The sequence below is a fragment of the Cyanistes caeruleus genome, chromosome 17 (assembly GCF_971803275.1).
Source record: "Cyanistes caeruleus chromosome 17, bCyaCae1.hap1.1, whole genome shotgun sequence".
NCBI lineage: Eukaryota > Metazoa > Chordata > Aves > Passeriformes > Paridae > Cyanistes > Cyanistes caeruleus.
The window spans coordinates 8,022,940-8,047,332 of record NC_141717.1 but is presented as its reverse complement, the minus strand read 5'-3'; the positions used below and the strand labels follow the sequence as shown (position 1 = coordinate 8,047,332).

General features: G+C 40.3%; 1 protein-coding gene and 1 long non-coding RNA gene across 7 annotated transcripts in view; one reads left to right on the top strand and one right to left on the bottom strand.

Moving 5' to 3' along the window:
* MYH11 (myosin heavy chain 11) overlaps positions 1–24,393 on the top strand; it is a 55,155-nt gene that overhangs the window by 11,437 nt on the left and 19,325 nt on the right. For 3 of the 6 annotated variants that reach the window (XM_023936650.2, XM_086853743.1, XM_023936653.2), the window contains exons 4-16: positions 6,519–6,546; positions 13,045–13,147; positions 14,780–14,800; positions 17,030–17,122; positions 18,089–18,152; positions 19,355–19,453; positions 20,417–20,560; positions 21,940–22,035; positions 22,426–22,544; positions 22,703–22,855; positions 23,021–23,194; positions 23,365–23,538; positions 23,963–24,077. In XM_023936650.2, coding sequence (XP_023792418.1) covers positions 6,519–6,546; positions 13,045–13,147; positions 14,780–14,800; positions 17,030–17,122; positions 18,089–18,152; positions 19,355–19,453; positions 20,417–20,560; positions 21,940–22,035; positions 22,426–22,544; positions 22,703–22,855; positions 23,021–23,194; positions 23,365–23,538; positions 23,963–24,077 — 1,383 coding nt within the window. The remainder of the gene's footprint in view (positions 1–6,518; positions 6,547–13,044; positions 13,148–14,779; positions 14,801–17,029; positions 17,123–18,088; positions 18,153–19,354; positions 19,454–20,416; positions 20,561–21,939; positions 22,036–22,425; positions 22,545–22,702; positions 22,856–23,020; positions 23,195–23,364; positions 23,539–23,962; positions 24,078–24,393) is intronic. The other 3 variants (XM_023936652.2, XM_086853745.1, XM_086853744.1) reach the window with 1 other exon arrangement.
* On the bottom strand, positions 2,145–13,084 carry LOC147650044 (uncharacterized). Its single transcript, XR_015277205.1, has 3 exons — positions 13,015–13,084; positions 12,100–12,244; positions 2,145–3,303 (listed from the first exon to the last, which is right to left on the bottom strand). It is a non-coding gene; the product is annotated as an uncharacterized LOC147650044 (long non-coding RNA).

Genomic DNA, 24,393 nt, shown 5'->3' with positions numbered 1-24,393 from the left:
CCCCGCTGCAGCCTGGAGGTGCCACAAACACCTGGGAGCTCCACATGGGCTCCTGCAAGCACACGGCCAGGAAAGAGCTCTCACAGAGGGCAGCACTGCCTTTCTAGAAGTTTCAGAGGAATTCTTTGGCAGGAGCAGCAGTCCACAAACACTGTGACTCAAAAAGGAAAAACAATCCTTTTACCCATCTGTGTCGAGGCATGTGGGAAGGTTTCAAAGTCAAGCAAATAGTTTTGGCAAATACGGGCATGGAAAATGCTCCCTCTCCACCAGTGCAGACTATTCCAAAGTTAGCTGTGAGCGCTGCTGGGTCTCGGCATTGCTGCTCTCTCCCCCGGCAGAGCAGATTCAGGCAGTGTTTTGGGGCTGCTTTCCCCACAGCCTGGTGTCTAGAGCCCTGAGCTGAGATGTGCTCTGCTTGCCAACAGGAATGGCAATGAGCAGTGGGAAAGCAGTCAGGCCCCAAAGGGTGCAAACAAAACCCCAAAATTCACAGTGCTCTCCTCCTCCTGCAGTCACTTCTGACAGACTGAGGGGATTTTGTTCTAAGGAAAACCATCATTTAGGGGCAAAAAAGCTGAAGTGAAGTGAAGTGCAACACCTCCAGGCCGTAGGGCATGACCAGGTGCCATCTCACATCGACCTTGGGTGCTACAGGAAACCAGGAGCTCTACAAAACATTTTGAAGCTTATTTGCCCTCATAAGGACCCTGACCCTACAGAAATTCTGGCTGACAACTATGGCTCAGCAAGATTCACAGGCCTGGCCCTAAAGTTTAGGGCTTCCCAGGATTAGGACTTTTTTCCTTCCTATGGCTTATATGCCATTTCTTTTCTGGAGCTATTTCAATTCTTTTATTTAAGTGCATCCCAGAAGGCAGAGCTACAGTGCAGCAGAGGAGGACCAATAAAGCAACAAAAATATCCTGGAAACAGACCTTCCTACACACTATGTGATATAATCATAGTTATAAAAAACTTCCTTGGCAGAAGGTCATCCCACTAAGCCACAGTCACTTGTTCTGTGCTCCAGCTTCCCTCCTGAACCCTGTGCTCTCCATCCAGCACTGTCCAAGGCTCCAAGCAGGCCCTGAAGCCATTCCTCCCTCTGATCCTTTATTTAAACAGCAAGCTTTGAAGGGAGATCTGGAAGAAGCTCCTGGCTCCTGCAGATCAGCAGCAGTTGTGCAGGGTACTGTTCTTGTCTCTAGAAATGAGGTGGGGGGAAAAAAATAGAAAAGGGCTATAAGCTATCTGTAGGAAAGGAAAAAAAACCCTATATGACTGCAGCCTATGCTGAAACAGAATGTCTTGTCCTGACAATACATGAGTTTTCTGCCTAAAGAGAAACTAGCCTTAGCACAGATGAGCCTGATCCAGGCAGCACAGGGATGTCTCCCACTCCTCCTCTCTCTGGCTGTCTCCTGTCCCTCCCAGCACGTTCTCCTGAGCAGTGGGAAGCCGCTGGAGCTGGTTTGCCCTCCTGGCCATTAACTGCACTTAGAACAGCATGGGTTCAGCTGTGCTTCCCAGGCTGGGTGCTGGAGGGAGAAGGTAGCAAGGTTGCAGGCTCTTATCAATTCACTTTTTTGGTGCTCAGAATAATTTCCTGGCCCTACTAGCTTCCAGGGAGTTACTCCTCATTATTCATGTGTCCCCACTGCAATTCTTCCTGGCAGCAGAGAGGAGGGGGAGAGCAAGTGGGAAGGAATGAGTAGGGAGTAGGTGATCAGCTGAACCTCTAAGAGGATGCTCTTTCACTGCTTCCCACCCCAACCACGCACAGCTGGCACAGCAGCCAGCAAGTGGAACCACCAGAGCTCCCAGCACAAGCCCAGGACACCCACGTTTTACTTGCACATGTCATCTTGGAGTCTCTCCATCTCTGAAGAGGGCCCCAGCTGCTTTTAAAGCTGTGCTTTTGTTTGTAAAAACCTACTCATGTTTTGTGCATAAAACTAAACCAACCCTCAAAATAACTCTGGTTATTCAGCCAAAATTCTGTTCATGTTGGAGTGGTGAAAGTGGGCGTCAACATGGTTCTGTGTGAGCACGCAAAAAGTATAGGCACAGAGAGCTGCAGGGGGGTTGTGAGCCTATTTCCAAATGGAAAATAAACAAAAGTTCTTACTCATAAACATGGGTCAGAGCACTAAATGTTTTGCTTGTGGAAACAGTAGAGCAGTACTGCTCCTTATCTGGAAACTTGCATAGTTTCTGCTTGCCAAAGTAAAATACATTGTAGATTCATAAGACTGAGGAGTTATACTGCTGTTTCATGACCAGGGCCACTTGGCCCAGAGCAATCAGCTTGTTCAGATGTCTCAGGGATCCTTTATCTCTTGATGAATCAAGCCTCTGCAGATCCCTGGTCCTACTGCAGGTTCATCAGCTGGGAATCACAGCCCTCTGTGTTCTCACCCTCCCCTGTGTTGGCACAGACATCCAGCAGAAAACCCAAGCTGTGCACACTGCATTCCTCCTCTGCCTCAGAGACTTACTTGGTTAGTGTTTTCATTAGGGATGATGTTTAACTCCCATCAAAGCTGTTCTGATTAAAAACATTTAGCCACAGCCATCAGCAATCAGATAATCAGACTTTCTTCCAAATATGCAGAAAAGCTGACATCTCACAGGCCACAGGTATTATCAAAGATGTTGGCTGGGCAAAGATAAAATTTCCACTTCTTTCAAGTGGTTCTGAGCACCTAAAACCCTTTTGCAAATCACAGTCATGCTGTCTCGTGCTCAGCCAGGAGTGCTGGGTGTCTTGTTGAATCTGCTGATTACCAATGTCACTAATGCAGTTTGGTCATTGCCCAGGCACAGCCGTGGATGCTCATTTCCAGCCAGAATGAGAATCAACTTTAATTTTCTTTAATCTCAGAGACTGAGAATCCTACAAGAGCATTTGTGTGTGTATCCCCAGCAGTTACCACACTGAACTGGGCCCTCCTGGCTGTGTTCACGGACAGCTAAAGATGATTACTGCTTCATACAGAGGGCTTGATCCCCATCCCATCTCTTGCACTGCCAGCAGGATTCTTCATGCAGCCATGATGCAAAACTGCTCCAGGTGAAAGCCATCCCTGGCTTTTTGCTGTGCTGAAGGGGGTCCCCCCTCCTGGGGCACTGTGTGGTCTGTGGATGCTGGTCACAGAAGGAAAGAAGGCAGTGCAGGCCAGGGAAGAGGAGCTGGAGGTGGGTGGATGACCCTTCACAGCACTGCCAGCTTCCAGTGATGGTGAGGCTGAGACACTGCTCAGTAAGGAGGAGTAATTCTGTTGCCTTCTGTCATCTTCCCTGCAGAAATAAAAAATAAGGGATAGACAATACAAATGTGAAAAGTCATGTTATGTAGAAGTAGTAACGAAGTTTTTGTGTAGTTGGTTAGTCCTTTATTAAGCTTTCTGGCAGTAAATCATCATGGAGAAGATATATTACAGCTTTCTGCAGATTCAAGGAGATTATTTTCTGTGGAGCCACTTTTATGCAAGCTTGAGTTAAAAATGGAAAAACAAACAACCTGGTAGTTACTTGGAGGTATGGGAGGGAAACACAGTTCCCAAGGTCTTAGAAAAGGAGGCAGCTGTGAGAAGCCATCTGTTTACTGTGTCCTCAGCAGGACTGTACAGAAATGTCCCCTTTAGGCAGTGCAGTTATTAACAAATGTAAAGAAGCAGTAAGTGAGTGGGGGAACATGGTTTCAGTCTGGTTTTTTTCCTTTTATGGTAAAGCTGCCAACTTGCTGCTTCATTGTGATAAACCATCTGATTTTGTTTGTGATTAAGCAGAGCTAACTGGTCTATCAAGAACAGAGAGGCAAGAATTCTTACAGGCAAACTGAGAAAGGTGAAAAAAGTAAGCAGATTCCAGAAAAGACCAACTCTGCTGCATGTTTAGGAAAGCTGGTGAGGTTTATAATGTAAGTTTAGGTCTCTATTAAAAATTGAGGGGAAAAAAAAGTTTAAACACCTAATACAGACATACAGGAGGTAGATTATACTCTTCCAGGTAGGGTCAAGTTTTCTTAAAAGGAATTAGCCAAAAATATATTAGAATCCAGAAGACCTATTTTGTTGCTTTTTAAGCCCCTGGAATTATATTTAAAGAGTTTTATTTATACAGCTCTTTCTCTTCTGATAGATTTAACCACATAAAGTTGCAGACTCACAAAATAGGGCACAGTCTTTTCTATATAGAATGAAACATTCCAGAACAAAAATAGGATTAATAGAATGGGAGAGCCTTTGAAAGTAAATGAGACCAGTATCTGCAGCTCAGGTCATAACAGAATAGGACTGGACTTCCTGATATATTTCATCCTTTGAGTTGCAGTTAGGACTGATGGAGGAGATGGAATAACATCTGGAATTCTCCCTCTGTGAGTGTGCACAGCACAGCTGGCCAGCATGAGGTTTCTCCCATGACTAACCTATCCCTGAGGACATTTGGTGCAACTTCTGACCTTCCTAATCCTTCCTCCACTCTTACTTATCCCCAGGCTGCCTCTTCACAGGCACTCACACAAGCCCCCATGGGGGGCCAGGCTGTGAGACACCTTTGGGAGTGCTCCCCTGCTGAGGAGAGGGGCAGCAATGGGCAGCAAAGAGTAGTGAGAAAATACTTGGCTTGGAGACCAGCTTTTTCTAATCTTTCTTGAGCTCAGAAATTCCACTGGCAACTCAGTATCAAGAGTCCCTTTTATTTTCTTTATGGTATTTATGGGTTAGTGATGCAATATCAATATATGCCCATGGTTTCTATTTACACAACAAGGTATTTTTAGCAAAACTTCTTCCACGCTTTCACTTTTTTAACTTAAAAGAAGGCCTAGCTGATACCCTGCAGTGAAAAACAAACATGGGTCACAGCTCCTCTCCTCCCAAATGTTTATGTGGAAGAGTCCTGCAGTGCTGATTGCTGACAAATACCTCCAATAAAAATGAGGAATGAGTACCAATTTACCAAACGAAGCAGTTAAGTGGCACCATTTGTTGTGTGGTGATCAGTAAAGCAGTTAATGTCATAGCGATTGAGGAGCTGGGAGGAAAACAGTTGCTTAATATCAATCCAAGCCATTGCAGAATCCTCTAATGCTTTTCCTAGACTGGCTGTGGGCCAGGCAGCATTTACAACTTGAGAGCTTAATAAATTGGTTTAAATAGGTTTAAATTACCTCATGGTATTTATGACATACAGGGTCAGCAGTAGGGGTGAGCAACCAGACAGGTATTTCTGCAAGTCACCCCACACACTGAGCAAAAGGAGCTCATGTCTGAACCTCTGAGCAAAGGTTGGTGCTGGCTCTGCTGTGGATAAATAATTCCAAACCATACAGAAGCACTGGATTCTGCCTAATTATCTACCTCAAGTCTAGGATGTGCAAACTAAGCACACTTTTCAAAAATGCATTTAACCTGCCTGGGAATTATTTTCCTAGGTCAGATTTTTTACAGCCTGTAAAGGCAAACTGACAGTCTCAGTCAAAGGAGGGCAAACGTCAGTGCTGGGGCTCAAGGCCTTGTTTAAGTTTGCTTCCAAGGGCTGGAAATACCACACCTCGCTGGGAAACTTGCCCTGGTGTTCGACAAGTGAAGGAAACAGTTGTACTTTAGAATGGATCACAGCAAACATGCTCATCATGCCTTTTGGCAGAAGAATCTGTAAAAGTTCTGGAGGTAGAGAGAAAATGACTCCAAATGAGTAAGCAGGGAGGATTGCTCCAAGAACAGGCCGTGGGGATGGGATGTAATCCTAACCCTTCTGCAGCACCACAGAACACTGGTGTGCTGAAACCTCTCACATGCCTCACATAGCAGAAATGGAAACTTTGGTCCTCCTTTTTATAAATCTTGATCCAAAATGTGTTTGGTGGTCTGTTCATAGTAAAGAACACGAAGAATACTTACATACTTGATGACACAATCTTGTATAATCTAAAGTATCTTGTTTTATCTTACTCTTTGGAAGATCTCCCAAAGGAATTGTCCTCTTGATAAAAATTGTCTCTCAGTCTGAAGTGAAATACAGGCTAAATTATTCAGGTGTCTGAACTTGAGTTTGCTTTCAAAAGTTAAAGCTTTCCATGACCAGCTTAAAACATTTTAGTTGTTGATGCCTTATCTGGCCAGACTTGGTTTCAAGTGGGCTGCTGGCCATAGTTCATAAGCATAATAAAAACTTGAGTTTCAGGTTTGAAATTTTGTTATAATCTTCTTACAGAGAGCCTGATCTTTTTGCTGTCCTCATTACAGTTCATCTCTAATGGAATTTACAAAAAATATTTTTGACCTCTTAACCTTTTGTTCATTTTTTACACAAAATATTTCCATTAGAGATGGTTATTTAAATTCAAGGGCAAATTAAATAAGATGTTAACCCAGTACTTTTTACTAATCATGGTCAGCCAGATTTTAGAAGGTCTAGGCTGTTCAATATAAATCCTTATAAATACAAGTGCTTCTGTCAGAAAAGACATTTTCCCTAATTAATGGATTATTTTTCTTTATTCACAGATAGAGAAGACCAGTCTATCCTGTGCACGTAAGTAAACTCATCTATTTTAGTATATCTCAATGTCACCATATCTTTATTCAAATTTTATTCAAATTCTGATGGAATGGACACATTCTTCTCACCTTCAGTAAGCTTGAACTCCAGTCCCAAACCCACTTCAGTAGATAGAATGCTCGTAAGAAAAAGAGCAGGTATCAGTGTCACAGGAATTCTTTAATGAGTAAAATTATTTCTTTAAATTGACTTTCTGAACTTAGAGATTGAACAGTTTCAGTGAGCAACTGGGGAGTGTGCTTATTACTCCACAAAATCCCACTGGTTTGTCATTCCTACCTGATTGAAAAATCATTTAAAATGTTGAACTGGACAATGATCTCCTGCTTGACCCTCAGTTTTAACACTCTTCTCATTCTTCTGTTGCTTATTAGTTGGTTTTATTTGCTTGAATGCCATCAGGAATGCTTTTGACAAAATTTTGTCTTTGGTAAATTAGGTATTTTCCAGTTTTCCTGATAAAAGATCAGATTTGATTCTATGTAAATGTTAATATGTTTGCAGAGCTGGCATGAGTATTATTTATAGCAGGTTCATACAACGATGCTGTAATCTGTCAGGTTTAGATTATCAAGAGAAAATGTGGTTACTGACTAAATATTTATCTACCCTCAAAAAACCACTGCTACTGATCACCAGCCACAACATTACTTTTGATTGCCACTGCTGACTGGACAAAAAAAATATTACTTAATAAAAATTTTATACTGTGTGATACCATAAGGGCTATCATAGCTCTAACCTCTGGTACAACAAGACTTCAGTATTTGTAAGTATAGCAATAAAAAGATCTTCCCCAAATGCATTAATACCAAAAACAAATCTAATATTCCTGCAAAGATGAAGTAAAAATTGACCATCACATTCTTCCCAGGAAGAAACATGTCATGGTTATCAAGACTAATTTACAATATGCATTTCCTCCTTCTATTTCTGTACTTTCGTTTATTTTTCCACTAGTAAATCTTCTTTTAACTTTGGAACATTGGTACTTTCAAGAAAGGGACTTTCTTCTGCAAATCTATGTCTTTTTGTTCATGAAAATCCATTAAAGGATCCACTTCTTGTAGCTACGATTTATTTTTTACCTCCCAAAGTGTTTCACACCAGAAATACATAAAATAGAGAAAATTAAATGCCTTTTCCATCCAGTAATATATAAATAGAGAAAACAGGGAGAATTAAACGCCTTTCCCATTTTGAAAACAGCACAGCAAATTATTCCCCAAGATGTTTAGACTAATTGCTCTATGTTGGGTGTGCATCATGAGCCATAGCTTAAAACAATCCTCACAAGTCTTCTAAAACAAAAAGATTGGCCAAGCTAAAACCAATGTACACAACTTTAACCACTACTGGTTTAACATTCTTGTTGGCCTTATTTGGCTGTGCAGAAAGAAGAAAGTTCACTTGGCTCTCAGCTTGGCAGCTGTCAAGTTGAAGTGATTTGAAGTTTTTTATAGAATTGTTAGAAATTATAAGAAATTCTCTTTTGGCCTAAAATATGTAACAATAACTGAAACTTCATGGCATTGATCAGCCGGGATTTTTTCTTGAAATAGCCACAGGTTTGAATTTTCCAAGGCCTGGTACCTAAATTGTAGAAGAATAGCTGTAAGGATTCATATGGATCCCCTGAAATGCTCCTGGGACAGAGGCAAGGGGATAGATCTGAGAACTGAGCCTGATTCTGTGTTTCTGACTATAAATATACCCATTCTCAGGACTTCACCCTCAGCTCATTAAACCTACCCTCATGTGGTTATGTACTGTTTGCATTCTTTTCCAATCCTTTACCCTTCGTGTGGTTAACCATGGTATGTTTAAAATCTCCATCTGTCTTTGATGCTCATGGGTTCCAGTGCTTCCTCAGAATCCCCTGGTTTCCAGATTTCATTAAGAACAACATTCACACTGCCTTTGGCCTCCTCTCCTCTGTGCACACACATCCTTTTGCTGTTAGCTCTTTCCCATGGGTAGCATCACTGAGCATCCTCAGTGTCATTCCCTGCCAGTTGCTCTCTGGCACAATACAACATATAGGCATATAATACATATACAATATGGCACTAAAGGTCTGAAATATAAAATTTTGTATTTCTTTATCTCTTTTATGTGTCTGAAAATGAGGGCAGGTAAGACTTTTCCACCCTTATGTCTTGGTCTCTGTACTGTTCTGAGCAGCCTTCACTGCTCTGCCTGGCATTTCCTGCAATTCCTGTCTGTGCTTAGGCCTCTCCACTGCTCTCTCCTGTTTGACATCTAAGTTGGCCACGAAATAGTCTCTATTCTCTCTCAGTTCATACTGACCAGCACATCAATGATGCTGAAGGAAAAGTCCCAAGAAATCTGTTCAGGTACCCAGAGGCCTGAAAAAGCTCAGTATATCAGCAATTAATTATGACTTGAATTAGGCAGTGGCCAGTGAACTGACTTGTGGTTTTTCAAGCTTCTTCCAATGTTAGTAGAGGCACAAGCCCTCAAAGGAGACTTCTGGCCTCTTGTTTGATTACTAAAGACACAAGTGGATTCTCCTGGAGTTTTCAAAATGTCTTTTACTCAAAATTCCACAAGTGCTTATTTGCATAGCTAACCACATGAGAGTTTCAACAATTTCCTCATAAACCTGTGTGATCTTGGGGTTATCATATTTTAGCCCCTTCCTGAAGACAGCAAGTAGAGTATTTTTCTAGAAAGCAAATGTGGCTTAGAGGACTGTGCACAAGTTTCAGTTTAGAAAAAGCTACCTTAAATGAATGAGAGAATCTGATCAAAGTTCTGAGATCGTGGAACAAGTACATGTGAAACACTATAATCAAGTACTTTTTCATTACTTTTCTGGTTTTTAAAACATGCATTCTGTTTGAACAGCTTCTATAAAAACAGGGAAGTAGCAGGGCCATATTTCCACTTAATTTGATATGGGAACAGACAAAACATTGAGTGGGGCAGTGACCATCCTGCCCTTTTCCCCTTCTCCTCTCTCTCTCTCTCTCTGGGCAAGTTCTCCAGGGCATCACCCAGCCATGGGTCTCCAGCCCATTTCCTTCCCTGATGTGCAAAATCATCCAGAACATCTCCAAACTGCACAGCCCCACTAGTCAAAGGCTCCTCCACCAGAGAGCTAAGCTCTTCTTTCCCAGCTCAGTGAACCTCAAAGGCTGGAGCTGGCAGGAGCTGCTGCCTCTCCCACACAGATCTTGTGCAGCTCCAGCCCCGGCCGGAGCTTGGAGCTGACCCCGCTCCTTTGGGAGTTGTTTTGTAGGTAAACCCGTAGGATCAGTGGGCTGGCTTCTGAGACAAGTCTCCAGTGGGGTCTAGGACAAAGCCTTTCATGCTGTTTGCACATCTCGTAGCGCAGGACAAAGGCTGCCAAGCCCTGATGTGATTTTGAGCGCCTCGCTGTGTGCCCTGCGCGCAGGAGCTTCCCACAGTGCCAGCACCGCCGGATTAAGGGATGTGTGAACGGGCAATTCTTGTGGTTCATTGCTCACTGAAACAAATGCTGAAAATAAATTCTGCTGTTGCTTTTCAGATGTTTCCAAAAGTGGAATTAAGCTAAGTCTCATATCATAATATTAACATGGAAAGCTTTCAAAATTTCAACAAATGTCAACAAATTTCAAAATGTCAACAAAAAAATCCCTACCCTTTTAAAACTAATTTTTCTCAGTTATTCTCAAATGTACAGGAGTCCTAGTTACACCACAGGCTCAACCCCAACAGTGGGGCCAATTTGCTAGTGTCACCTTGTTCTCATTTGGAAACCTATTCTAGCTGGGTAATTTTCATTGAAGGTGAAGGTAATGGAGTCATGGAGGATTTTGTAGTTCAAGAGGTACAAAAACTCTATTACAGCTGAGCACTATATATGTGAGTTTATGTGCTTTAAATCCTGGACTGAGGTCCTAAAACAATGCCTGGCAAGCAATGAGGGAAGGATAAGTAAAAGTTATACCACACAATGTGAGAGTGGTATTTTTAACAGAGCAAGCCTGTTAACCTAGTGGAGCCCTTTGCTCTGGGGAAGCTAAAGAGCTTCTCAGGAGGAAAACTTGCATAGGAAGTAGCTAAAATACTGCTCTTGGGCTGCTCAGAACTGTGCAATGGGACTTGCTTTTGATCTGGTTTTTTGCATTGGCCATCTGAGCTGGGTGCAAAGAACAGCACTGGCAGTAAATGTGCTCCCTCGGGTAGGTTGGAAAAAGAATTTTTTGAGATGTTTCCATTTAACAAATGGTCATTCTGCTTCCTAAAGATGATGATTAGAAGAGTGGTAACAGCATTTATATGGCAAACACCTACTTGGAACATAATTAAGTCTGAGGAAAATGGGCACTGAGAAGAAAGGAGGAGATGTCTCCTGGGAGGAGCCCCACCGTGTATGGTCCATGCCAAAACCACACGAAGATGTTTGCAGGAAAAAGACCCATCTTTAAAAGTTCAGTCACTGAACTCAAGAAAGCAAGTAGATTTTAAAGCAGGGGGTATTTCTCATACCACCTCACAATGGAAGCTGTTTCTGCCCCCTCATAAATGATAGTACTTCAAGACAGAAACATTATTCTTCATTACTTTTTGACCTTGGAGGCTTTTTTCCAATCAACCTAAAGCAGCTGAGGTTCTGTGTGTTTTCTATTACATGTTGAGGAACTTTTTTATTGTCTATTTCAAAAGGAAGTTAAAGCCCCAAAATCTATCTGCAGTAAACAGGAAAGCCCTCAGCCTTGTGCAGAAGCAAAGAGTTAAGGAGCATTACAGTATGATGGGATAATTACAAGTAAAATGATGCCATATATGGTAATACTCACAGGGATTCAGGGAAAAGCCAAAAGATGGGCACTGTTGCCCTGGGAGAAAGGAAATGCAATGATGATGTGATGAACTACAAATAACCCTTAATAAAATGGAATAGTTGAAAGCCCAGGGTTTGTTTGAAGTTGTTTTGGTTGGTTTTTTTTTTTCCAAAGAAACAAAGCTGTAAGGTAGATTTATTTGAAAAGTTTGTATGCATTTGTCTTCAAATTGGTGTGCTTGGTTTGGAATTGTTCCCAGAACACTTAATTTTTATCAATAAAACGTAGAAATGTTTTAGCACTGAAGCCCAGGCAGAGATTAATCCAATCTCTAAACTATGCAAATTAACCCAGGTCTTGTGAAAATGAATCTATTCATCTCAATTATTTGTGGTTCAAACTCTAAAAGCCAGAAGAAACAGTTCTTATCATGTCATACCTCAGGCAGGAATTGTTTCTGGTTTCCTAAGGTTTACATCAATGTCATTCTGTATTTAAAGTTCTATCCAGCACTTCTCTATATTCTTATGTCCATTTATCACTGATCCTTTGGTAGGGAAATTAACTCCTCTATTTCCTAATTAGCAAAAGAAGCAGAACTGCACTGGATTCAGCTGAACAGTTCAAGACTCAAAAGAGCTGATAAATATCTCTGGGATTTTTGAATGTATTGTTCTTTTATTTTTTTTTAAATCCATTTTATTATAGATCCAAAGAAAAAGAGGTGCACCTTAGATTGTTGCTCTCCTCACAGCACCAGCTCAGTTGAAAGAACTCATTTGTTACATCCATACCCACTTTACCCCTCTTTTTGACTGCTGAGCAGAACAGTATAAAAACATTTTTGTCGATATAATCATCAGAGCCAGAGATATCTGAAAGACATAAGATGATGTCATGTAACAATTAGAGAGGAAAATCGGCTGGAAATTTCTACTGAGAAAAGACTGTGTCAATCTGTACTTTGAAAACCACTCTTTTACTTTAAGAGAGGGTTTAAGAGTTGTAAATAAATTTAACCTGGGAGTCTTCCAAGAGAGAAAAAGTTGCCACTCCCTTCCCAAGGGACACTGGAGCAGAGCTGGGATGCCAGTTCTGCTGGTCAGACATCTCCCCACAATGTCCTTTATTGCCCAGTGAGCAGGGACACCTCAGGCAGCTCTATTCCCAATCCCACTGAATTCAAGGAGCATCTGAACACAAAGTTCAGATGAGGCAGGATCAAGCTGTTAGTCTACTTTAATTCCAGAGCTTCAGAAGAGAAAACCATTGTATTACTGCTGATGTTTTCTTTCACTGCAGTGTCACATCATAGACATAAAACACGTTGTATTTTTGATCTTAAAATACAAGCAGACTCCTTGCCAACCGCACTTCTCATAAGTGTTCAGATGCTGCCAAAGCAAGATGAACTGCTGTTCAAAAATGCATCATGTTTTAGAATTCCCTTAAATGGCCCAATGTTGACTCAAAATACTTCCAAGACAGAGATATAACTCTGATAATGCATTCTTTGCAGACTGAAGTCAGGTGGATTTGGGAGGCGGTGTTTTGGGGTAGATAAGAACTCAGCTGGGCAGTTTCCAGTCCTGTTTTCATACACTACGTACATCTACATGGCAGAAGGACTCCACTGGTTACCTACCTTCTTTTGTGTTATTTCCTTTCCCCTCAGAGGTGAATCTGGTGCCGGCAAGACAGAAAACACCAAAAAGGTCATTCAGTACCTGGCAGTTGTCGCTTCATCACATAAGGGCAAAAAGGACACCAGCGTCACAGTAAGTGAGCTCTTCCATACCCAACTCCACCCAGCTCAGGGGCTGCACTGATTTTTAGAGTACACAATTACATCACAGCCCTATGTTTACGGAAGAAAAAACGTTGTTTGACACTACTGTAGGTATCAAATCAGAATGTACTTAGGGAGAACAGAAATATCCATAGCTTTCCATAGGCATAGCACCTATTGGTATCAGCATGAAGGCCTTGAAGTCTGCAAGGGCTCGAGTCCTTGTTTTACCCTTGACCTCAGCCAAATGAGAAGTTTGGAAAAGCCTGTAACTAACACATTGTCCAGCTGCATCACAAAAATGTATACCAGCATTTAAACTTCCAAAGTTTTGACTGGATTTGTTAGTGAGTTTTCTTACTAACTACCAAAGACTCCCAGCATAAAACTTGTCTTTTTTTTTTTGGCTTTTTTTTTTTTTACTGCTCTGCCAGAAGTAGCAATTTTCAAAGGCACAATTTTTTCTAAGTGCCTTGTTCCTTCAAAATCGGTAATAATCTTGCCTGAGAGACTAAATTTCATTTTTTTGAACCATACACCAGCCCAGCTCCTGGAGACCATTAGCATGGCTGAGGCTGTCAGCTGTCTTTGCTCTTCTCAATGATACAACTCCAGGTCCTACATCATTTGCAGCCTTTTGAATGTAACTCAAAACTTCTGCAAAGAAAAATAAGCAATTCACTTTTATGACAAAACAGGCTTAATTCAGGAAGACATTTCTTTGTGTCTCAAATACAAGATTGGATACAAGATAAGTAATGAGTAGGGAAGTGGGAAATAAAGTAAAAATCTCGTGATTGCCCCTGTGCTGGGTCTCACAGCTGCCCCTGCCCATGTGTCAGCAGAGCAGGAGGTGTGCAGCCCTCCCTCTTCCACCACAAATAACTGGGATTTTATGTACACTGGATTCTAATAATTTGGAGTAGGGGAGGGAGTAGATGTCCTTTTGAGTAGCATTTTCTAGAAATCTGTGATTAAATTTAGTGGAAACCATCCAAGGCTAATGTTTAATATTTAATGTTTATGCAAAAAAAGTAATTGGTTCCTACTGAGTCCCTGCTCAGTAGGTGAGGGAAATGAACTTGGGGTGCCAAGGCCATCCCTATCTGCAGTTGCTGTTGACTCCTCTGGGGAATTATGTGAGTCTCAGGACCAAATTCGCCCTGAGACAGACCTGAAGGCAAATATTCATCATAGAGGAGCTGAAAAAAGTGTCTAATTTGTTCTATATCATGCTGACAAATTGTAATTCAGTGATTAGGACTACTGACACTGCAATTTCAGTCATTAAAAATAATGAATAACAAAATGCAGCAGAGAAGAACTAGGGAGTTATCATAGAAATATTTGCCCTTGTCTGGTCCTGAGAGACTAACCTGGGACTGGCTCCAAATCCCATCTCTTTGCTTCAGGTTTTTTCTTTCCTTCAGTTAAAATGTTCTGTGCATGTTAATGGTATTTGTACCCCTGGTATGTCTGCAATAGGTTGTTCATATCTGTATTCCTGGGTTATTTGCATGGAAATTGTGTGCTGGTTATTTAAATACAGGAAAAACAATAAAAATGTCTGTCTAATGGAAATTATACTGACACTTGTTTTATACCATGTTATTCAACACAGCAAGGTCCATCTTTTGCCTACGTGAGTAACTTAGACTGTTTGATGTGTGTTTAAGGCACTGAGTGTAGATCTGCATGCTATTGTTGCACCCCAAAAATTTAAGAGAGATTCTGTTGAAATATGTTGTATGATATGATTAAAAGCAACAATAGCACCAAATGCTCTCACAAATCAACCCTAACTGTGTCAGGCTCCATGGCAAAGAATGAGGTCTGACACAGGCAGGGTCATCTTTCAAATATCACCCTCTTCTGTATCTCTGTGTGTTCAAATTTCCATAGTTTGAATTTAATTTCCCATGATCCTGGAAGAGCCACTCAGCCTGAAATGAAATAATGTGGTTTCTGAATTAACTATCCAAATCCTTTCTGTTCTTCAGGTTGAACTTTTTAGGACTGTTGTGAAATAATTCCTAAACCTCACTGTGTTTGATTTGTTTGGCTGCATGCTTTCCATTTGTTATTGCTTGGAATTTTACATTTCCATGTAACTGTTGAGAATTGTTCACCACCACAAGAGTTAGCATGTTCTTAGCTTGCTGCTGTGACATGTAACAGAGCAATTCCCACTGCAGCACCTGTCTGCAGGTGTGTTACAGGCCCTCCTCTCTGTGTGCCATACCACACAGCGATGCTTTGGGAGGCACACTGCTGGCACACTCCTGGTGTTTCTGTGCCAGGCAAATGGGATTTATTTTCTTTCATTAAGTCTTTTTTGCCCCATTCTGACTGCTGCCTCTCAGACTTCAGCTATGACAGTGTTTCCCCTTAGTTAATTTGGTACTTCCTTTGACAATCTCTGTGAAAAAAAAAAAAAAAAAAAATTATTTCATGGTTGGCATGTGCACCTCTGTGGAGTTTGGTGGACTTAGAGATGCACAGAGTGCTGGCCATCTGGAGCCAAAGGTTATTACCCAGGTTTATGGCATGGTTCAGTTCTCAGTAGAAGCAGGTGGTGTCTGTCTCATTTTAAAAGACAAGGTTCTATTTTAGATGTCACTATCTGATTGCAGCAGCACTCTTTGTTTATACTGGACTTTTTAAGTCTACAGAGAGTAACTGGACAGAGCTGCCCAGTACAGATTGTCTTCAGGGACTTTTAGGAATTCATTTCTTATTCTGAGATTCCTGTATGAACCTGTTAGGAAATCTTCCTTCCCTCTTCCTCCAGCTTTTGGGCAGTAACCTTTTTAATGATATTTTTGAGGTAGCTCTCACCATTGACACAGAAGTTACTAGGTGTTCAGGAGTGACATTTAGAAAAAAGGTTACCAGATTTGCACACTAATTGGGAAGCCCTTTCATTTTCCAAATTATTTCCTAGATTCAAACAAAATATTGTCTTAATTTCTAATTAAAATTATTTAAATTATATCTTATTATCTATCAAGGACTCTTTTCAGGGTGAGTTATTTGAAATAATGCATATTACTACAGAGTAGTACTCAAAGACTACTGTGGCAAAGTAAAAGTGAATTTAAATGATCTCACAGGACAGAACTGAATGAAAAGTTCTGAAAAGCTGTATACATATGCAAAGTATTTTTTCAACTTCATTGATTTGCTTAGAAATAGGATTAGGTAAATATATAGAATTAAATGCATGCTTGTTCCATTGCATGGTTTGTTTCCTTAGCAATTACCAATCACAATTAACAATATAATACGAAGTTTGTGTGTTTGCATGAGAATTCATTAGCCTAGTTTGAAATAAATCAGTGTAATTCCATATTTAACCTACATAGCCTTGCATGGATCATTATTAATAGACTTGATGAAATCTGCTTTGTAGCTTTGTGCTGGATTACATTAAAATTATTTCTTGGCAAGTTATTCTAATTACATTGTCATTTGCTAGCAAAGGGTCTCAATAAACTAACTTGGAAAAGACATGCTAGAGGTTTCTTAAAGAATATCCCTTTTAAAATTATATTAAACTGGAAAAATAATTGAGATTGAATGACCCTTTTTTCTTTTTTTAAGGAAGGCCAGTCATGATGCTAAACAGATTAATAGAGTTTGATCTGTCACAGGCAACAAGGCTGGAAAAGGGTCATGTATACAGTCAATTGCACAAATAGATAAACACAAAGCTTAATAGAGAATGAAAACAAATCCACATGAAATGCAGTATTTGGCAAAAAAAGTTAGAGACTTAGATTAGATTTGACCTTTCTCTCCTGTGTATGAGTGTTAGTTTCAATTAAGTAATTATGAAGTTTCGTGTTAACTGCTTCTGAATGAATTTTAGGGTGAGCTGGAAAAACAGCTTCTTCAGGCAAACCCTATTCTTGAAGCTTTTGGAAATGCCAAAACTGTGAAGAATGACAACTCCTCCAGATTCGTAAGTAGGAGAAATCCAGTTTGGTCTGTGTCAAGGGAGGTAAAACACCTTTTAAAACCCCGTGTACAGACAGTGGTCCCCATCAGTGCTTCTCTCTAAAGACAGCCTTAAAACTGATCCCTTAAAAACAGTTTAGAATTCCTCTCTGAAATAGGAATTTGGCTTGATAGAAGAATAAAAATCAGGCTTAGGCCTGACAGTAACATTGTTAAATTGTTAATCTGTTAAATTTTTAATTTGCTAAACTGTCTTTAGCAGTCTATGTGTGACCTTTCAGAGTCACCTCCTGCTCTAGCGCACATCCACTTTCGGAATATTTGCAAACCAAATCTGTACTTCCATTTTCTCTCCACCATTGTTGAGGATATATCTCTAAGGTGTGACTGTTACATCATAGTTAATATATTAAATAGAAAATGGAGGAAAAAAATTGAGAAAAAAGAAAAAAACAGTTAACCAGATTGGAGTTAGAATGTTGTGAGCTGAGAGCTGTCACTATCTGATGACACTTCTTTCTGGGAATGCTGGCAGATGCCTGTTTTCCCTGCAGACCCTCCTCTCCCACCTCTGCTCCCTCCCTGCAAAGTTCAGGGATCCATGTGAGTCAGCTTCAGCAGAGGAAATTTCACAGATCCAACCCTTCTCCCCCACTGACCTTGTGGAAATCAAAGTAGAACAAAGATGTTGTCCTACACCTGCTTCCAAAGCCTTGTCCAGTAGGGAGAACTCCCTTCCCTCTCAGTGCCTGAACAAAATGTGGGCAGGAATCTGTACAGAGGGAATATCAGAGAAGTTCACTTCCTTCCAGGCTGTTCCACAGGTCATCCCAGCAGGAGGGAGCCAAGCATGTTGTTCTTGGGAGGGTGATGAGCACATCTTATGGAACAGCCTAAATACTGGCTAATATTGGGCAACCTGGCATAACCTGAAAGAACAGCCCAATTTAGATCATCTTTTCATTCACAGGGCAAATTCATCCGCATCAACTTCGATGTGACGGGCTACATTGTCGGAGCAAACATAGAGACTTGTATCCTTTCCAGTGAGCTGCACTAGGCTGAGAGGAAGATAAACCAGCTCATTGCAGTCTGAGAAAGGCAAATATTGCTGAGGCTGCTAGGAACAAAGAGGGAGGGAAGCAGCCCCGTTTGTGCTGATATCAGCTCTGTCTTGCTCTCAGGTTTCTGTTTTCAGGGCTGTTTTCTCAGCTGTTGGGAAGGGATCTATTCCCCAAACACAGTTTCAGAAACTGGACAGCCCATACCTAAGGCAATGGCAAGGGACATTTTCATGTCCAGAGGACTTGTCTTGCCTGGATGCTGAATACTGCCTGCTGTGTCAAATTCCACACCCAGAGCAGTGAGCTGTGTATCAACAACCTTGATTTATTTTTCCAGGGAAAATGGACAGGGAAATTCAGCTCAGTCTGACCTTGCTAGTCAAGTATATTGCCTGTTCCCTTGGCTATGTTTATGAGCTAGTATGTTTTAATGAAGATATTAATATTCCTCAGTGTTGCACTGCTCATCTTTTCATACAGAAGGAGCTTTTTGCTCCAATAAATGAGAGAGGACGATGCAGCTATAAAGAAGTACCTTATCCCTTGAGTGTATCATTAAGCAACAGTTTATCATTCTGCTTTTATTTTGACAACTGATCTCTAGAAAAAAATCCAGTTTTAACATTTTTGGTCTTAACTGAAGTTTTATCTACAGCACTTTAGCTTTTAAAGAGTGAATCACTGATTGGTATTGACATACTTACACTATTGATAACTTCATTTTTATTAGTTCATAGTCACAAAAAAATGGTCCATAAATAAAACTTGGTTTCATTGATTTTATACCTACAATATTCAACTCAAGAATTCTTTTGTTCTAGCAGCCCCACCATATGTTGAAAGAATTATATTAATGCTTCATTTTCAAAGTGGTATGAGTTATATTGTGACTATTAGTTTTATATCTTGGATTTTAGAATAACTTAGATCTGTTGTGCTTATTGCCATGATTACCAGCATTTACCCTGCAATAGAAAGTAGGAAATTGATCTGATTATTGTGGTAAGGATTATACCAATACCTGAGCTCCTGCCACAGAATTAGACACATATTCACGTTAGACAAGTTTATGGCAAATATTTTGACAATGCTATTGATGGTTCTGAGGCTGATGGCACAATTAAGAAAGGACTGAATCATGTTATTGATTTTTTAACACACTTGACAAACAGATTTGCTTGAAAAATCCCGTGCAATTCGTCAGGCTAAAGATGAAAGAACATTTCACATCTTTTACTATTTGATTGCTGGAGCTTCTGAACAAATGAGAAGTAAGTTCCTTACTAATGTTTCTCTCGTCTCATTGAATAATCTGAGCAATGGCTTGCCTAAGTATTTATCTTAATTTCTGTAATTACATGTTGTTCAATCCTTAGTACAAATAAACAACTATAGAAATAGCTGTGTATTTTAGCTATAGAAAACAATTTTCTCAAGTGAATTATAAGAAAGCATAAATTCACGTCCACTTGTTTAAGTCAGGTTGTTTGCAGTTTACAGGATATTTTAATTTACAGGAGATGTAAACCCATTCAGACCCCATCTTGAATAATATCAAGAAGATAAATTGGGAAGAAGAGTTATTACTCCTCTTTAGATAAAAGAAATTGGGGTTTCCAACAAGAAAATCAGTTCATTGTTTTAAAATAAATCAAGATGATGTCTTTGCCACAGCATATTTCACACTGTGAAAGCCACAGCTTCAGATGTATTGGTACATCATGGTTCAAATAAGACATATTTCCCTAAAACACCCATTGCTAAGGAATGTACAAAGCAAATGGTAGCTCTGTATTTCCCCTGGCTTTTTATGTTGTTTGCCATAGAACAGGGTTGCACAGTCTGTTCATGTGGCCCACTTTGGTTGTTACTATGCTCCATTCTTATTATTGTGGGCTATGAATCTCCATAGGGAAAGGCATAATTCTGAGTAGGTTACATATGGCACTGAATAAAAGAATTTTGGGAAGAATGGCTCAGATTTGAGTCCATAGGACACAAAATTTTCCCGAAGTGCAGAGATATTCCCCAATCACTAATGAAAACTAGAACCTTAATACCCTCAAGCTTGCTAAATAGTTATTTTGAAAATATTTGACAAAACCCTAAACTCCTCATATAAACAGAATCTTCCTCTGCTGAAATGTTGGGGTTTTTTCTCTTGTTCCTCAGGAGAATTCATAAACCAAGAGCATTAAGTAGATGCACTTAAATAAATCTTTTCTTCTTTTTAGATGATTTGTTGCTGGAAGGTTTCAACAATTACACCTTTCTATCTAGTGGCTACGTGCCTATTCCTTCTCAACAGGATGATGAAATGTTCCAGGAGACCTTGGAAGCCATGAAAATTATGGGCTTTACTGATGAGGAACAGACAGGTGAGAATTGTTATCAAAACTGTATTCAATATATACATCTGCAAGCGACACTACACAGAGATGCAAATGCAGAGGTTAATTCTGTCCAGAATAATCATTTTGCAAAGCTAATTTGTGTTTATGAAAGGGAATAGTTCTCATTAGACCCCCCTACATATCCAAAAAGAGATTACTGAGTCTAAGCCAGCTCTATCAACAGTAATGACCATTTAAAGCCATTTTTTCAGAACTTTCCAACTAGCATGAAAAAGTTGCAAAATAATCTGATTTATTTTTGAAACAAACAGAACAAGCTCAAATAGCTCATATGTACTCACTGATTCAGAGAAAAGAGAAATAAAAACAAAGAGCATGAAACAACCACTAAACTGTTTTGAAAATGTGGGCCTGCAGGAGACATCCACCTGTGCAGCTTTTACCTCTCAGTGCTGCTGGGAGTGTGCCGGGGCCTCGGATGCAAATTGCCACGTCCCAAGTGACACCTGGTGGCAAAAGCAGCGTCCTCCCATTGCCTGAGCCTTGGAGCAGCTGCAGCAGCAGCAGAGCACATCCCTCACCTGCATCAGTGACCGAGGGATGCTGAGCAAAGCCCCAGCCTGGGCCAGTCTGGATGGATGGCTCTGCTCTCCTGCCAGCACTGCATTCCCCACTGCAGCAACAGGAGCTGCTTTTACTCTCTGAACCCCTCCAATTTCAGGCTCTAAAATAGAAGCTCATTAGTACAGTATTCTTCTACTGTGTAAATTAAATTTACAGACAAACAATTAGAACTCCCCAGCTTGATACAACCTTGTCTGTAACATATCAGTAGATTTTACTACCCAAGATTAGGTGCCACCACATTTATGTATATTTTAGCAATCAAACAATAATAAATATATTTTCTGTATTTTGACACTAATCCTTTAAAGATATGTATACATTTGATTTTAGTTGTGCAGCTAAATATCCACATGTCCCTGAATAACTGGACATTCAGAAGTACTACATGTTTTTCAAGCTGCTGGTAATTCAGATATATTTTTTATTTTAAAGACAGAAATACTCTTGAGTGACTGAGCAGAAAAGATGCTACAGGCACTGTGAGTGGGAGACAAATTCCTGACATGTGGGGATGTGCCTGGGGAGCCATCAGCATAACTTAGCTTGAGGTGCTGGTGTTCTCAGACTGGCCCATTTGCTCCACTGCACAAATTGTGGAGATTTTTACTCAATCAACTCTCAAACTCCTGCAGTTTATGGCACAGTCCTTTAAAACAAACTTTACTCTTTCCAGAGAGGTACAGACAGTCACAGGCAATCGAATGTTATTGCAAAGAACAGAGTTTTCAAAACGTGGCCATTCTGTTCCTCATCTATATTACCTGTGTCTCTTACAGCTATACTGAGGGTCGTTTCATCTGTCCTGCAACTGGGAAATATTGTCTTCAAGAAGGAGAGGAACACTGATCAAGCTTCTATGCCAGATGATACTGGTATGATTTTCCACTTCAAAATTTAGTTAACATTAAGAAATTAATAAAACAGCAACTGAATAAGCACTCTTTATCAATATTTTTTTTTATTTCATTGCTATTATCTATGTAGCTCTCATGCTTAAAATCAATTATCATTACCTTTTCTAGTAATAAGCTTAATTACCATTACCTTGTCTAGTAATCTTGAATTCATAAATTGATGAATGGTGAATTTGTTGCTTGGATCACATGTTACTTTTACAGCAAGTGTCATCTCCTGTATGTACAATAGAGAGCTGTTAAGGAAGATAAATAATTCTGCATACTTGCTGAGCTACCCATATTCACACTTACTGGCCAGCTAAGAGGCAATTCAGCCTGAAATAAAATCTCACTCTTTTATTCTAGCTGCACAAAAAGTGTGCCACCTGATGGGGATTAATGTGACAGATTTCACAAGATCTATTCTGACCCCAAGGATCAAGGTCGGACGAGACGTTGTGCAGAAAGCTCAGACCAAAGAGCAGGTACCACATGCACTCTGCTCAGCTCTCCTGAAGCTATTCTCTCTTTTCCTATTTCTACTTCTTACATCTACTCTAAAGGGAAATGTCCATTTTCTGTCTCATTTCTACAGTTAAGTGGGTTTCTTCTTTCACTTACAATCTCCTCTTACCTTTTCCAGGCAGACTTTGCCATAGAGGCTTTGGCCAAGGCAAAATTTGAACGTCTTTTCCGTTGGATCCTGGCTCGCGTGAACAAAGCTCTCGATAAAACAAAAAGACAAGGAGCTTCTTTCTTGGGGATCCTTGACATTGCTGGATTTGAGATTTTTGAGGTATGTACTGTGGGACACCAGCTGATTAAACTCATATAGATCCTTGCATTTTAATTATTTTAGTATGCAAAAAAACCACAAAATAGCAAATACCATCTTGTTATTTAAGTTCATTCTTGAAGGTCTCTTTCTCATGTTACAAATTCACTTCTTTCCTCTTCACAGATCAATTCCTTTGAGCAGCTGTGCATCAACTACACTAATGAGAAACTTCAGCAGCTTTTCAACCACACCATGTTTATACTGGAGCAAGAGGAATACCAACGAGAGGGCATTGAATGGAATTTCATTGACTTTGGTCTTGACCTGCAGCCTTGCATTGAGCTGATAGAAAGACCAGTAAGATTCTGTCTCTGTAGTGGGGTACCACAGGGGTATCAGTGATCTGTCAGTGCAGCCAGAGATCCTTTATTTCCCAGAAGGATCTGTAATCTCAGGGGTGAGGAAGGTGATGCTCTGTCTTTACCTCTGCTTGTGATGATTCTGATCTGACACCGCTCCCATTGCAGACCAACCCTCCTGGTGTCCTGGCTCTGCTGGATGAAGAGTGCTGGTTCCCCAAGGCTACTGACACATCCTTTGTGGAGAAACTAATTCAAGAACAAGGCAACCATCCCAAATTCCAGAAGCCCAAGCAACTCAAGGACAAAACAGAGTTCTGTATAATGCACTATGCAGGAAAGGTACTGGACAGATTGAGCTATTTTGACTTCGGGAACTTTGATTCTTTGATACCCAAAGAATCAAAGAGAAACATTCTGGTACCTGCATTGATGAGATGTGGCTTTAATTACAAAATGTGCTTATTAAGTGCTTTAATTACACAACACATGAAATAAGATTTGCAAATCATGGTTGTGCTAAGCTCACAAGCAAACAAAAATTACCATCAGTGAGGTTATTGAAAATCCAATTAATCTGGATTCTTTTCTACCAAGAAGACTTTTTACAGACATCAGTACATGTGCAAATACTCAGCTCTCAACCCTAGAAACCTTTGCACATTATTTGTCTGATTTTGTGTTAATACAGTGCCCTGTGTTCTTGGACTCTCCTGGTTTCTTACCAAGAACAAATTTTTGATGTAGCACTCACTGTTCCCTGCAGGTTACCTACAATGCAACTGCCTGGCTGACAAAGAACATGGATCCACTAAACGACAATGTGACCTCTCTGCTGAACCAGTCTTCAGACAAGTTTGTAGCAGACCTTTGGAAGGATGGTATGAATCACAACTCTAAATCAGTGATGGGGTTTAAAGGGAGAAACTCCTACCAGAACTTTCTGACAGCCATCCCTTGCTGGCAGCACACAAGTCTGAATGTGATAAGCATAGAAGAGACTAAAGTTAGACATAAGAATAATGTGTTCTAAAGACATCATTAATGAACAACTTCATTAGAGAGTTTTAAGCACTATCAAAAAACTTCCTTAATATTATTCAGCAACAGATTAAAAATTATTCTTTACAGTGTGAAAATGTTGCTGAATATGTAAAATTGTAGATCTCGTTTAATACAGCTTATTGTTAGGTTTTA